General features: G+C 38.6%; 1 protein-coding gene across 3 annotated transcripts in view; it reads left to right on the top strand.

Moving 5' to 3' along the window:
* Positions 1-12,561, top strand: part of LOC127933918 (homeodomain-interacting protein kinase 2) — a 93,640-nt gene that overhangs the window by 74,865 nt on the left and 6,214 nt on the right. For 2 of the 3 annotated variants that reach the window (XM_052531053.1, XM_052531054.1), the window contains exons 6-14: positions 429-613; positions 698-860; positions 4,836-5,058; positions 5,570-5,691; positions 9,100-9,230; positions 10,374-10,553; positions 10,742-11,071; positions 11,414-11,661; positions 12,391-12,539. In XM_052531053.1, the coding sequence (XP_052387013.1) occupies positions 429-613; positions 698-860; positions 4,836-5,058; positions 5,570-5,691; positions 9,100-9,230; positions 10,374-10,553; positions 10,742-11,071; positions 11,414-11,661; positions 12,391-12,539 (1,731 nt within the window). The remainder of the gene's footprint in view (positions 1-428; positions 614-697; positions 861-4,835; positions 5,059-5,569; positions 5,692-9,099; positions 9,231-10,373; positions 10,554-10,741; positions 11,072-11,413; positions 11,662-12,390; positions 12,540-12,561) is intronic. The other variant, XM_052531055.1, reaches the window with a different exon arrangement.

Here is a 12,561-nt window from a genome sequence, read left to right as displayed (position 1 = left end):
CACTCAAAAGCTGTAAGATGCATTCAACATGCATTCAGCTACTAAGGATGATTTATTCTGCAATTATGGTAGCTAATTTATCCCACTGCCTGCATTCAAGGATTATCACTGTCCAGTGCATTTACAAATATGAACTTTTTAATTTTGCATTAAAGCATTACAGCAATACACTTTTTTTCACTACAATTTCTGTGCTGATTGACCTTGTGGTTCTTATTTGAAGCATGTGGAATTCTGTTTCCTGAGGGATTCTGTAGGCACAGATTCCACGACGATGTGTTAGTCAATGTTGCATCAGAAAAAAAGAAGACAAGAGCTGGTTAACCTTGTTTGAGGATCCCTACAGTACTTGTTGGTCTCTGTGCATCTGTCAGTCTGTCTCTCTCTTTCATTTCTCACTCTCATCTTCTCTCTTTTGCTGTGTGCAGGTGAATATGACCACAGACTTGGAGGGCAGCGACATGCTGGCAGAGAAGGCAGACAGAAGGGAGTTCATTGACCTGCTGACCAAGATGCTGACCATCGACGCAGACAAGAGAATAACACCCATAGAGACACTCAACCACCCCTTTGTCACAATGACACACTTGCTGGACTTCCCACACAGCACACAGTCGGTTGAACTACACTACACCAACATTAGTTGTAAAGGTTATGCAGTTTTATCAAATTATGTTTATGTCTTTTTTTCTTGCAGCGTCAAATCCTGCTTCCAGAACATGGAGATTTGTAAGCGTCGGGTGAATATGTACGATACAGTCAATCAGAGCAAGACACCCTTTATAACACATGTAGCCCCCAGCACCTCCACCAATCTCACCATGACCTTCAACAACCATCTTAACACTGTGCATAGCCAGGTCAGTATCCACACACACACACACACACTTGTTCACATTTATCACATTTAACTAGCAACTTCCCATTTTATTGTTCTTAAATAAAGTTAAAGTTATGATAAGCAAAAGCCACATCTCCAACCTGTACTTTTGCCATTTTAGATACTATTTAGTCTTTGTAAAACACGCATTTAATTTTTTCATTGTCGTTTCTGACCTAGCTGAGTCAAAATTGCTAAAAATGACCATATGAGCAAATGTGTTTAAAAAGAAAATTAGTTAATGCACCACAATAAAGCATCACGATAAATGTACCTGTGAATGAAGGTAATAAATTACAAGATCATACATTTTTAAAATATTTAAACAATCAAATATTTGTAATTTTTAAATAGCAATTTATTTAAAATAAATATTTGCAAAAAGAAAGTATTTTTCTTTATTTCCATTATAAACGTCTTTAAAAAAAATTAAAATGAGATAAATGTATTTGAGAATGAAGATAATAAATATAATTAAATAAATAATAAGATCATAAATATTTAAAAGTTTTTTCAGTTCTTACATAATTAAATATTTGTAATATGTAACTAATAATTTTTACATAAAAATAAACATTTTTCTTGATTTCTTGTTAAATATGATTTTGAAAAAATCCTTAAACAATATAAATGTCCTTAAGAAGACAGATCATAAGTAAAAATAAAAAAAAACAAGATCATAAACAACTTATACAAAAAAGATCTTTCCTTATTTTAAATGTATTTCTCTCTCTAAACGGTGTTAAATATTGTGCTCATAACAAGCAAAATTAAGCACTTTTTCTTTTCAAGTAAATATTTGTAATTTTATGGATATTAAGATGTTTTACTAAAAAAAGTGAAAGTGCTGTATGGACCCGTTTCATTATGGAATTATATTGTTTTTTGAATTAGGTATGCAGTTTCAACCTCAAAACTACAGCTAGGTCAAAATGCACACAGAACCAAACTATAGTGATTCAAAACTTGAATTCAGTTCAAACGATCCTTAGCTCTGTTTAGTTTCTCTTAAAGCTGCAGATAATCAATTGTATTACATGCACAGACTCATTAGCAGTGGAACAGACCTCAGAAATTAGAGTAGCATTGGCCCATTGACCACTGGCAGTATCGGATGACTTCCTTCAGTGGACAGAACACTAGTCATATCATGGGCCATTTGGGCTGTGTGTGTGTGTGTGTTTCCAGCCTTGCAGCCCTCTGTCACAATGTGCTGATTAACAACATGACAGCCTCTACTTCCTGCTTGGCTTGCATTTTACTACTTTGCAGCCTTAAGGATTGCACCACTTTGTTTCCTTCTCTCCTTTTGTTTCATCCTGTTTTGCCTCAGTGCAGTTCAGCTTCACCAGGGAGCATTTGTCTAAACTGCTGACAGAGGGCCAGGCATGAATCCCATAATGCCTTCATTTTGAGTTCTTAGATCGGCTCAAACCGTGACTTTGAAGACTTCATTCAGCTGTAATGTTAATGTTATAGCATTCCGGCCTCACTCTAATGTCATGAGAAGAACGTTGTGTAGGGTATTCGATGTGTTCGAAGGGAACGCTTGTGTAGCATTAGCCAGCTGTGAGGCTGAAGTGTTTATTTTGTGTGATGAATGCCATGGCGGTGTATTGATTAACTCTCTCCCCTGGTGCTCGTCGGCCTTGCTAAATGGGAAAAATGAAAAATGAAAAGCGCTGTACTGAATTCTCCCCTTACAAACCTTAATGAAAAGTCTATAATTACTAGCGGTGGCATGAGATGAAACCGTATTGCTTTGGTAACAGCTGAAAGTAAATAACACTAGCCTCTATTAAAGGAAAAGGTTTTGATGGTGTGCCAGCATTAGGCACATCTGTTTTTGTCTATTGTATTGTCCAATTTTGTCCATTTCTTAGAATAAATTACAGGCATTTTAGGAAATGCACTCGTACCATCTAGAGGGTTACCATCTAGACCTATTTGGACATGACCTTTGACCGGGATTTTTTTGCCTTCTTATTTTCAGAGATAGTACAGAGAGAAGTGGAAGACGTGGAAAGAAAAGGGCTCAAACCCACATTCCTTATATCAGCTCCACTGCTCAACATTTTAATGTTGGAGCATGTGCACAGACCACAAAGCTATAGCTTGGACCATTTTTTAATTTGAGAAGTTTTGTACAAGAACATGGGATCATAAATGGGCTCAAACTTAAATTTTCCAAATGACCACTAAGCCATAGCTCAGAACTTTTCTTTTTTTTCCTTGGACCTTCTGAACATGCACATTAGATCATGTGTTGGCCAGACTCAAACTCACATTTCCCATATGAGCACTATGGTTCAGAATATAGATGTTAGAGCTTGTGTGTTGACTGCTAAGTCATGGCACGTTACCTTTTTTTCAGTTTTGGAAGTTTTGAATTTGTGCATGGCAACAAGACCCAAACCCACATTTCTTATATTAGCACCGAGGCTCAACATTTTGATGCATGTGCACAGCCCTCTGAACCATAGATCAGACTATTTACACCATTTCTTTTTTTTAAGTTTTGGAAGATCTGAGTAGGTGAATGGGACCATGAATAGGCCAGACTAAAACCCAAATTCCCCATATAAGCTAAGAATATTGATGTTAGAGCATGTGTGCCTACCAATAAGCCATAGCTCAGACCATTTAAAAATTTAGAAATTCTAAACAGGCACATGGAATCATGATGAGACCATGAATAGTCTTTTATTTGGAAGTTTTCAATTGCACATGGGAACAAAAGTAGGTCAGGCTCAAACCTACATTTCTTATATTAGCACCAAGCCTCAAGATGTTGATGTCTTGGCATGTGCACAGACTGCTAAGCCATAGCTCGAGCCATTTTTTTAAACTTTGGAAGTCCTGAATTAGGTGCATGGAACCATAAGTAGGCCAAACTCAAACCTACATTTCTTATATTAGCACCAAGTTCAAAATGTTGATGTCATTACATGTGCGCAGACAGCTAACCCTTAGCTCAAACCATAGCTCAGCAGCAGGCCAGACTCACACTTTTCCCAACTGAGCTCTTAAGCTCAAAATATTGATATTGGAGCACATACGCTAACTGCTAAGCCATGGCTCTGATCTTGTTTTGGCTTTATGTTTTTGTTTTTTTGAGCAGAAATCACACCCTTTCCTCTCTCTGGCGATGTTACCACACTCATATTTTTACTTCTGGCTATATTTTTGCCTTATGTTTTCATTATCGAGAGAGAGTGACTGTGATGGAAGGACCTGCACAATTCTTTTGAGAAGCATATTCGGTTCACTGTTCTAGATGGAGGAGAGGGAGTTCCCTCGTTCATCAAACCTCCTAGATGGCGCAAATTCCACATTGATAGATGAATAAACAGATGAATGTGCTGCAGTCAGGCCGGATTAAAAAGCCCTGGAGGGGAAATCTAGTGCAGAGGCTTTTGAAGAACAGATTTTCTCTCCCCTCACCAGTTAGAACTGTGTGTATATTTAATCTTAGCTTTAGCGCAAAGAGGGATCATTATCTGCTGCTAATGAGACTGAGCAAATTCAATGAGCTGAAGGGTCCTAGCATTGATGGAGACTGTAACACAAGAGCATTGATTGAAGCTCTCTCACCTCCTCTTTCCTCATGCTCGAGAAGTCATTTTATAGAAAATGCCTGAACCCTAATGCTGTCTGCACACAATAACAGCTAATAAAGCATTTTAGTTAAGACATTACTCGGAATTTAACACAAAGCATGCTCCCTGTGCTTGCTGCCTGCCTGTTTTCATCAGCTAACATTTTTTTTGTACATCCATCCTGTAAAATCAAGAAATATTATATTATATATTATAAAAGAGTTTATGTTCATAATTTGGTCTTATTTGCAATTTCCCCCCTCATCATTTATTGTTGCTCCACCCAATCCCCACACCCTCACCCACTTCCTCATGCTTTTGTTTGTTTGTTCATTTGGTCCCATTGGTTCCTTTAGGCCACCAACCTGGCTCCCTCTTCCACCAGTGCCACCCTTTCCCTTACCAATGCTGATGTCTCCATACTAAATTACCATTCTGCACTCTACCAGCCTTCTGCGGCCCCTATGGCTGCCGTGGCCCCCCGAACCATGAACCTCCAACCCGGTGCACCACAACTCTGCGCCGCCCGACCCGATCCCTTCCAGCAGGCCCTCATCGTCTGCCCACCAGGCTTCCAGGGTGAGTGCGGATTTAATTTATACTAAACCCTGGATATTTCTGATATAGATTTGGCTAACCGTATCTTATTTTATAGAACTAGTCCATGCAAAATATGCAATTGTGTCATAATTTACTCACTGTTATTGTTTTTTTTTTTTTTTAAGAATTCTTCCCATTTTACCTGTTTATCTCTTTCCTTATGACAGCAGTTCATAGTATCTGCTTCCAGACAAATAATATCATAATAATGGTCCATACCACTAGTGCACAATAGTCTTCAGAAGTCATACAACACATTTATGTGATTTTCTGTGCCATTATGCACTGATAATATTTAACAGAAACTTGCGTCAGGATTTGAAAATGAAAACTTGAAGTTTTAATCTATTGTATGAAAGAGCTGTGTAAAGATTAATTTAAAAGTCATATAAATTTGAAATGAGTAAATACTGACAGCATTTTAGTTTCTGATTGAGCAGTTTCTTACATTTTGCCATCTAATGGCGTTTTCCTTGTTATTTCTTCCCAGGTTTGCAAGCTTCACCCTCTAAACACACTGGCTACTCGGTACGGATGGAGAATGCAGTTCCCATAGTAACACAGGCCCCCGGTGCCCAACCTCTACAGATCCAGCCGGGCCTTCTGACACAGGTATAGCCAGACATTGCCCCCATCGCCATTACAATACAAAGCCACATTTCCTAAAGTGATTTTCCTAAAATCTCAATTACATCCGAGTTTGGCTCCAACGTAGAGCAATTAGCATGACCTACTTTGTTTTAATGATATAAGTATAATTCACTTTCCTTCAACAAAATCGAGGAGACACTCTCATTTCATGGCCAATAGATTAATTGAAGTCGAGTTAGATTTATCTCTGCTCTGCTCTAGCAACTGGAGTGGGATGTCTTTCCCCACTGGAGATTTTACCCCACTGATGGTTTGCTTTCCTGCTTTCACTAAGTCAGGCAACTGTGCTTCATTCCTGGACTTAGAGGAAGTCATGCTTTGATGAGCAAGACTGAGGTTGGCTATAAATGAGGTCTTTGGATGCTGAGGGATTTGCCATCCCTCTGGAGCCACAAGGCAGGGCCCAGACGGCTTTTAAATTTGAGACAGGGTGGCGAGGTTCAGAGCCGTTTAGCTGATTTCTAATTTATCCCCAACATTTTCAGTTTTGCTGTTTTTTCTTGTTGCTTTTTGAAGACTCTACAGATTAAAGGAAAGGTTCAGCCAAAAATGTACATTAATTACTCGCATTCATGTTGTTCCATACCCTTACTTCTATGAAACATAATTTTTATTTTTTTTTAAGCAATATTCTGTTTTCAGTTTAATGAATGTGAAAGAGGTCTGTGGCTGTGAAGCTCCAAAATGCCAAATGAAACACCATAAAGGTGTCAAAAATGTCCATATGACTCATGCTGAATCGTGCTGAAAGTTGATATCCGTTTTAGCATGTTTATGAGAGAAGCAGCAATATTTCAGCAAAGAATGAATGAATTATTTTCTTGAATCAGCGGATCCGGTTTGCAAAATCAGTCTGAATGATTAATTCACAAAGCTGTGATTCATTCAGGTCTGCTCATTCGAGGAAAAGACCATCAGTTAAATTTTGGTCAGTTTTTCAAAAAATGCTATCATGACTTGAAATATGACGCATAAGTCATATTTACCACTTTTATTTTTTTATAATTAGTATTTTATTACGTTTTTAAACATCACTATTACAATAAAATAAACATATTTACCACTTTTATGATGTTTTTACAGTGTTTGGCAATCTGAAGTTTGAATGCTCCAGTTTCCATTCATCTTTATTTCACTGAAAAATTTCACTTCTTTTGTTTTTAAATATGATGGTTGCAATTCATCTGCACACGTTTTCAGTGTTGCTGAGCTTTGCTTGTGTTTCCGTTTCATGGCTCTGCCCAAATGCTTAAGTACAGTAATGCCTCTTTATTGTTCCTCATGTTCAGGAAAACCTGTGCATAAATTCCATGGGTGATTATCGGAGCGTTGCATTACGAAAGGCGGATGGCAATACTTGTTCATCACTACTTCAGGGCCTCGACCGCCCATTATCCACCCTTTAACCCAATCAGCCAGACCACATCGCTCCTGGTGCCAGTGGAGTAGGTTTCTAAAAGGCCTCAGTCTTTATCTGGAGCAGGAATGCAGAAAATGTAAAAACAATTGGGGCGGGAGCGGCGGTGCTTTCAGAGCCCCCGGGGGTGACAAAAGGCTTTCACCCCTTGAGGGCAGAAAAGCTGTTGGGAGGTAGTTGCAGAGATGGCCTTTCAAGGAAAACTCTACTCTTATCTGGGTTAGCGTTCCAGGCCAAATGATACAATTACACAACCTAACCCTACAGTAAAATACAAGTGTCAAAAAAAGTTTACAGTTTCAGTTTACGTTGGTCAGTTTTAAAGATTTTTTTATTTTATTTTATTTATTTTTTACTTCTTGCTGAAATAAAAAGTAAATTTCAAATAAATAAACATTCCAAGTTCTGTCAGGTCAGTTGTAAAGCTTTTCTTGTTTCTTTCTTTTTGCTGCAGGACAGTTTAAAAATGTATTTAATATTTTTTTCTTTTTTCTTTTTTGCTGAAATAACAAGGAAGTTAGTTTTAGTTTTTCTCATGTCAGCTGTAGAGGTTTGCTTGTTTATTCATTCACTCATTCAGTTAATTCATTTATTCTGTTTATTTTATTTTGAGGCTAAAATAATAAATATATAAAACAATTAAGTCTTTTAAAATAATGATAATTAAAAAAAAACTATAAAATTGATGAAACACAATAAAACAAATGACAGGACAATTATAGTTTGAATTAACTATTTAATACATAAAACTATTTTAAAATCTCTTTAATAATATCAGTTCAATGCACTCCAGAAGGTCAACCTTAAATAGCAGGAATTCCAAAAAAAAAAACAAAAAAAAACAAGATTCACTTCATTTACATATCTAAATGTGTAATCACAGCCTTTCAAACATCGAATAAGCATTTTTCCCACTCTTCCCCCATCACCCTCCCTTATTTGTGTGAGTGCTGTGGTCCATACTGATGGACTGGTAAATAGATGTGCAAAGGGTATTAAAGGAACAATTCATTAGGTCTACATTAAACTGCTAATCAATAAAGCTGCATTAAACTATTAGAGCTGCACACACTCTTCTTCACGCTCACATCTCTGGGTAAATTATGCCGGGCACTCCCCGTACTCCTCACCCACCATACAAAGCAGCTCCTCAAAAAGCCTCTGAACAGGGCCCCTGAATTATATTAAAGTCAGAGCTGATTTGGAAAATGTCTAACACATCAGCACACATCCTGGGAGATGCCACATCTCTTTATTAAGGCAGGGTCTTATCTTTTTTATAGGCAGGAGCCAAGGCTGTACGCAGTATGCAGGGGCCCCGTCATCTAGATACGGGTGCCAAGGAATCGAAGGAGGGAGAGTTCCATCGAAAGTGGCACAAGCTTTTTCTTATTCCAGAGGGAGATCTTTTATGTTGTCCATAATTTGCTGCTTCAAAGCCATCCTGCTTACATCTTCATTTTCAGACCAAGAGAATAATTAGCTTAGAAGATGGATGGGTTATACAATTGTTTATGATATATCTCTTCTGTTCATATTTTGTTAGAACAATTTCACAGGCCCGAACGCTGACGCTACTGTGTCTTAAATAACTAAATGAACCCTGTGGTGGTTGTTTGGCACAGTTTAGCACTTACGAGCGGTCATTTCTCTAAATAGCCGTATCCTTTTTCTCCTCTCTCTCTGAATACATTCGTGCAGTACACTGGCCTGTTTAGCTGTGCCGCAGCCCTGCGATTTGATGTGCCAGGTTACGAGGTCTTCACTCTGATGCCAATTAAATCAGAAAAGGTCACAGAGTCTGTGTGCTGTTGGTTGCTGGTTGCCATTCATATCCTACTCGACTGCAGTATCTAACTCACATGAGCTCCACTATCTGTGGATGTTCGACCTTCTGATGGAGATGTGCCTGATCTGTGTATGCTAACCCTTTGTTTTCCCTTCATCTACAGCAGGCCTGGCCGTCTGGTACTCAACAGATTCTCCTTCCGCCTGCATGGCAGCAGCTCACACACACCTCCGTGCAACACGCCACCGTCATCCCCGACTCCATGACTAGCTCGCAGCCTCTGGCCAACTGGAGGTGAGATACTGCCATGCCGTCACTGCTAAAGAGGACTATTGTGCTTGCTATACTACACTTATTCTTAGTCCGTTACTGTCACATTTTTTTGATGCCAAAATGCTTTTTTCTGTTCTAACAAAAATGACAGTTCTATCATATCGCTCCAAAACTGTATGCATTCTGTTGAACCCAAAAGAAGATATTTTGAAGAATGCTGGTAACCAATTTAATTCTGGAACCCAACTGTTTCACTCCGTTCTGTTTAGATGCCACAGAAGCTTTTATTTTTTCTTTGTTTTATTTAGCTGGGCAGATCTACAATTTCATCATGTTTACTAGTGACTCCATAAGCATTTTAAAATGAATTACAGCCTTATACGAAACATATTATACCATACTGATTATAAACAGGCATGTGGAACTCAACCAATCTATTTTAAGATATCATGACTGGTGATCCATATATTTGACGGCAGTACCCCAACACTGGGTTTTAATAGTTTCATAGATAACAAACTAAGCAGATTAAATTATCTTGGTTTCTTAGTTTGCAAATGCACCTACAAAGACATCATGCATTTGAATTATTCATTTGGAATGAAGGAACGGAATATTTTAAGTCTGATATATTCTAGATTCGTTTAGAAATAGTGTTGGTTTCTTGTATTAGAACAGTGAGTGAAGGAGCATCTCTCTGGCTAGGACAGGGAAATGGAGTCAGGTCGTGCTGTCCTGCATGAGGTGAACGTATTACAGATGAACATGCGCTGATATCTGCAGATCATCACATCAGCGCCTTAAGCTCAGCCCGGAGGGCTTGGTAGTCCTGAGCCAGTCCGGTTGGAAGAGTGTCGCACTTTACTGCAGAGAGAGATTTCTCCTCCGAGATCTAATGCTGTCCTCTGCTTCTTTGCTGTTTTGCTGCAGTCACTGCTGCCCCCTCTGGCTAATTGTTGCATTGCATTTATTCTTCATTTGATAAAATTGGAGTTGTTGATTGAAGATAGTACAGATATCTAAATGCTAGATACTAAAAAGTGTAGTGTTTATTCCTATATATGAAGCATTTAATTCTGACAAGTAGTGCTGTGGAAAAATTGCTTTTGAACGGTAGTGTAGCCTAAAAAAGGGCATGCTTTAAAGATGCTTGTTTTGTTTCAGGAATTCACATCCCCATGGCAGCCATTACAATCCCATTATGCAACAGCCAGCCTTACTGGCAGGTCACGTCACCCTGCCCTCTCAGCAACCTCTCAATGTGGGCGTGGCTCATGTCATGAGACAGCCATCAAACAATAGCTCCTCCTCCAAAAAGAACAAGCAGCACCAGATGAACAACAGGTCAGACAACCCTCATTAAAAAAGCTGCCAAGTTAAGCCATGAAGTGGTAATATTCATTGTATACTGGTATTTAAAAGGTACATCTATTAAAGCCATGGTATAATATTGTAAAATGTAAAAAAAAACTAAACAAAAAAAAAGAAACGTAAAAAAAAAAAGTACTTATGTGAACTTAATTGTTTCTTAGGAACGTGTCAGCATATGAGGTATCTTCCACCCAGCCGGTGACATCACCTCAACGCTCCAAACGAGTGAAGGAGAACACCCCACCTCGGTGTGCCATGGTTCAGAGCGGCCTGTCCTCGACCTGCGGCCCATCACAGACCTGTGGAGGTGGTGGAGTAGGTGGATGGGGAGGCGAGCAGGCTTGTAGCACCACTAGAGACCATCACAGTCAACACAACCCACCGCGCCAAACCATCGTCATCCCCGACACCCCCAGCCCAGCCATCAGCATCATCACCATCAGCAGTGACACAGATGAGGAGGACGACCTTAAACAGCCCAATAACACCAGGTCAGTAAAATGGGACGAGCGATTTCAGTTCACTGTTCTGTAATGTGACAGAACTGTTTGAGTGACAGAGGGAAATAATGTAGGACAGGATTTTATCAATCCATTTGATTGGATTGTGTTATGTTAGGATGTAATATTATGTTTAAAAATTGTGATATCGGTTGAATTGGTTAATGGTACGTTGGTTAATGGTTCCCTTACTGTATACAGTGAAAAACTATAAATAAATGCAACGGGACATTTCATGTAAAACACTGTTAAATGATCAGTTTTTCTTTTTGGAAAAAGAACAAGTCAGCTTATAATATACAGTGAAATACAGTTTTTTTGTCTTCTCAACAGCACGTCATCCAAACAGAGGAAGAATGTCATCAGCTGTGTTACGGTCCATGACTCCCCAGACTCTGACTCCAGCAATACCAGCCCGTACGCTGTGGAGTCCCGGCCTAATGGGCCCAACGCCAACAGCTACGACTCCAAAGGCGCTGTCTTGGACAACTACAGCAACGGGAACCCCCGCACCATCATCATCCCTCCACTGAAGAGCCAGACCAGCGGGAATCTGGGAGAGTGTGACAGACTCCAGCCTGGTGAGACAGGGCAAGGGCTGATAAGCAGACGGAGAGAAAGGGACACCTGGCAGAGCCTGAATCAAGCATCAATTTAAAGTGACAATTCACTGACAGCCTCTGATATGCAGGGTAGATTTATTTAGTAGATTTATGAGGCATTTCAAAATCTGTGGGCAATAAAAACAGCTTAGAGAGGTAATTCGAATCAGGTCTGTTAAAAATTGTCAGAAGATATTTTATGACAATGCAAGTGTGATCAGCACTGTTTTTTTATAGTTGCTAAACTATATTTGATTCAGGCAAATTATTTTTTCCTCTTTTTTTCAGTCTGTGATCTCTTTCCTGTCACATAATAAATGCATTTGGAAAAACTTGTTGGAAAAATATAAATAATATTGTCTTCAATTTATGTTTTCAATATTTTCAAAAAAATTTCCAAATGTATTTTTTATGAGAATTTTTAACACGTTAAATCAATCAACATTTCCAACAATTTTCAAACATTTTATTCATTCGTTCATTTTACACACACACTTTTTATTTGTATTTATTCACCACAATATAATTGGCAAATTTATTTGCTAATTTATAAAAAAAAAAAAAATCGATTTTATTTAACACAATACAATCCATATTTTCAAAAATTTTCTAACATTTATATATCCATCCATCCACCACAATATAATCCAACTTTATTTCAAATTTATTTTAACAATATTTATAACATTATTTTATCAATTCAAACAGACACGATGAACCACCAGAACTCCACCTACAAGTTCAAACCCTCCAATGGTGTCTTGTCTGGCAACAACCACTCTTCAGGAGGCGGGACATACCGGCAGCAGCGCATGGGGCCACACCCCTTTCAGCAGCAGCCTCTAAATCTCAGCCAGGTATTTCAGTCAAGAATTTAAT

The sequence above is a fragment of the Carassius gibelio genome, chromosome A18 (genome assembly GCF_023724105.1).
Source record: "Carassius gibelio isolate Cgi1373 ecotype wild population from Czech Republic chromosome A18, carGib1.2-hapl.c, whole genome shotgun sequence".
NCBI classification, from domain to species: Eukaryota; Metazoa; Chordata; class Actinopteri; order Cypriniformes; family Cyprinidae; genus Carassius; species Carassius gibelio.
This window is presented reverse-complemented; position numbering and strand designations above follow the sequence as displayed.